The following is a 3,469-nucleotide window of genomic DNA, read 5'->3' as shown; positions in this document are numbered from 1 at the left end:
ACATATGTAAAAAAGCCGCAAGTGGCGCTGTGGCTAAGCGGTAGAGCGCTAGCCTTGAGCTGAAGAGCTGAGGGACAGCACCCAGGCCCAGAGTTCAGGCCCACGACTGGACCAAAAAAAAAAAAAAGAGTGCTTGCCTAGCATGCACGAAGCCCTAGGTTAGATTCCTCAGTATCATAAACAGAAAAAGTCAGAAGTTGGTGCTGTGGCTCAAGTGGTACAATGCTAGCCTTAAGGAAAGGAAGCTCAGGGACAATGTCCAGGCCCTAAGTTCAAGCCTAGGAAAGGACAGGTCAGGACAGGACAGGAAAGGAAGAGAGGAAGGAGAGGGTTAGTTCAAGTATATAAGCTCAGGAAATTCAGAAGAAATGCCTTTCATTAACATATTAAGTATGTAGTCAAGGAAACCAAGGTAGACAACTAGGAAGTTCATTCCTGTAACAGGCTAAGGAGGAAGGACTGCAGAGAGATGAGGGATAAAATAGGTTTTTGTTATATGGCCCAGACTGGCCTGAGACTTTTTGTATACTGCCACGCTGATCTCAAGCTCCTGTCCTCCTAGCCACAACACCCTAAAGTGCTGAGATGAGTCATGGAATGCCATACCTGGTATAACAACTTGCTTTTAAATATAGCTCTGTATTAATATATTCCTAGAACTTTCGATCAGTTTCAAAATTATATTGAAAGTAAGCCATAAATGAATGGCTCAGTTCCAGACAAAGAACTTCCTATGCTACAGCTACAGCTCAGTGGTGGACTGGATGTACAGGATATATAGGATGTACAAGAGGCACAAAGACAATCCCTAGCACAACCAAAACAAGGGGGGAGGGGAATTAAGACAGGAGGCAATTACTTCATAATGGCAGTTTATAACAACAAAAAATACAGTCCTGGGGCTGGGAAGTTGGCTCAGTGGTAGAGTGCTTGCCTCACATGCATGAGGCCTTGGGTTCGATTCCTCAGCACCACATAAGCAGAAAGAAGCTGGAAGTGGCACTGTGGCTCAAGTGGTAGAGCGCTAGCCTTGAGCTGAAGAGCTGAGGCACAGCGCCCAGGCCCAGAGTTCAAGCCCCAGGACCTGACCAAAAAATAAAAATAAAATACAGTCCTGCTAGGGGCAGGTGGCTCACACCTGTAATCCTAGCTACTCAGGAAGCTGAGATCTGAGGATCGCCACCGTTCAAAGCCAGCCCGGGCAGGAAAGTACATGAAACTCTCATCTCCAATAAACAACTCAGAAAACCGGAAGTGGCATTGTGGCTCAAGTGGTAGAGCTCTAGCCAGGCCCAGAGTTCAAGCCCCACAACTGACCAAAAAAAAAAAAAAAATACACTCCCAATTTCTTACCAACCTGAGTGAGTGCGCATGTGTCTGGTTAGATGAGTCTTCTGAGAACTTGAATATGGACAAAGTTCACATTTATATGGGCGTTCTCCTGCAAAAAGATTATTAACAATGCAACAATAATCAGTAATAAGCACTTTTTTAACTAAGTTACTCTTTTTTCTTATCTCTGACAGCACAAGATTTGGGGGTTTAGCTTGTTGTACAGGTACTGGCCCTGAACTCAGGGCTTCTTACTCATGCAGTTTTTTCACCTATGGCTGGCACTCAACCACCTGAGTTATACCTCTACTACAGGCTTTCTGCTAATGAACCGGAGATAAGTTCAGGCTGGCCTCAAACCTCCATTCGCACATCTCAGCTTCCCAAGAAGCAAGGACTATAGGCTTGAGCCACTGGGGCCACCAGACTAGGTCTTTTACAATGTATTAGAAATGCAAATGATTAGCAGAGGTGGTAGCTCATGCCTATAACCACAGAGGCAAATTCAAAGCCATCTAAGACTGCTTTGCCAGCAAGACCATTTCTTCTTTTTTTCGGAGGGGAGGGGAAAGGGTGTTCTAGTATTGGGAGTTTGAAATCAGGGTCTCCCAACATCACTTGACTTTTGGGTTGGCTTTTGGCTTGTTCGCTAAAAAGCTGGCATTTTACCAATTAAGCCACACCTCCACTTTTGATTTTTACTGGTTAATAAGAAATGAAGGTCACATAGACTTTTCTGCCTAAGCGGCTTTGAACTGTGATCCTAAGATCTCCACCTCCTGAAAAAGATAACAGAAGTGAGGCGCCAGCACCCAGCTCTCTTTCTTGAAAATAAAGCAGACCAACAGGACATTGACCAAAATGAACTAAGCAACTTAATGGCAGCGATGGGAGGGAGGGAACAAATGGGAAAGAGGGAACAGCTGATGCTATGCAAAACAAAAGAAATGTACATATCACCCACTGTGGAAGAAACAACTGTATCACAAAGCTCATAGAACTCATAAATGTTATAGACCATGATAGACAATTTGCTCCAGTTAAGTTAGAATGTGTATGTGACTTGTAACTGAGCATCACTATCCCACAATACTGTGAAATTTGGGAAATTATGTAATCACTTAATCACAATTAAAAAAAGAAAATAAAGCAGAACAAAATAAATTATTTACTTTAGGATTTATATAACTACATGGGTTCAACTCTGCTGACATTAGCTTTCTAAATTCTCTTTGTCCTATTTTCAGTGATACTACACATTACATTGAGATGCTATTTTCACAGAGTATTCAGGAGAGTTTGTTTTGTCTTTGTGGTTTTTCTGGGATAGGGCTTTCATCTGAAGATTCTCCTAACTTAAGCCTCCACAATGAAATGTACACCTGAATGGACTCAGATCTGGCTTCAAGGAATAATAACATTTATTTAACTAGAATTTCCTATAGAAGAAAAATCTTGGCTAGAGCCTGGGCACTGTCCCTGAGCCCTTGCTCAAGACTAGCCTCTACCAATTTGAACCATACAGCTCCACTTCCAATTTTCAGTGGCTAATCTGGAAATAAGAATTTCACAGACTTCCATACCCTGGCTGGCTCTGAACTGCAATCCACAGATCTCAACATCTTGAGTAGCTAGGATTACAGGTGTAAGGCACCCGTGCCAGGCTTAGGGATGTATCTTAATGACAGAGCACACTCTATGCAATTTCAAGGTATTGAGTTCAAACTGCAGCACCAAAAAAAAGAGATGTTTCCTGATGCTGTATTTTGAGTAATTTTTTGGTCAGTGATGGGGCTTAAACTCTGGGCTTGGGCGCTGTCCCTGTGCTCTTCAGCTCAAGGCAAGCACTCTACCCCTTGAGCCACAGCGCCACTTCAGGTTTTCTAGTAGTTTATTGGAGATAAGAGTCTCACGGACTTTCCTGCACAGGCTGGCTTCGAACCGAGATCCTCAGTTCTCAGCCTCCTAAGTAGCTAGTATTACAGGCATGAGCCACCGGCGCCCGGCTTTGAGTAATTTTTTTTGGGGGGGTCCAGTTGTGGCGCCTAAACTCAGGGCCTGGGCATTGTCCCTCAGCTCTTCAGCTCAAGGCTACGCTCTACCACTTGAGCCACAGCTCTACTTCCAGGTTTTTTTT

General features: G+C 43.7%; 1 protein-coding gene across 2 annotated transcripts in view; it reads right to left on the bottom strand.

Annotated features, from left to right (window-relative positions):
• The window catches only part of Rest (RE1-silencing transcription factor), a 23,352-nt gene that overhangs the window by 8,913 nt on the left and 10,970 nt on the right, over positions 1–3,469 (bottom strand). For both annotated transcript variants that reach the window (XM_013009033.1, XM_013009034.1), the window contains exon 2: positions 1,358–1,441. In XM_013009033.1, coding sequence (XP_012864487.1) covers positions 1,358–1,441 — 84 coding nt within the window. The remainder of the gene's footprint in view (positions 1–1,357; positions 1,442–3,469) is intronic.

The sequence above is a fragment of the Dipodomys ordii genome, unplaced genomic scaffold (genome assembly GCF_000151885.1).
Source record: "Dipodomys ordii isolate 6190 unplaced genomic scaffold, Dord_2.0 Scaffold8, whole genome shotgun sequence".
Lineage (NCBI taxonomy): Eukaryota > Metazoa > Chordata > Mammalia > Rodentia > Heteromyidae > Dipodomys > Dipodomys ordii.
The sequence above is the reverse complement of the archived record's forward strand: the minus strand, read 5'-3'. Positions and strand labels throughout refer to the sequence as shown.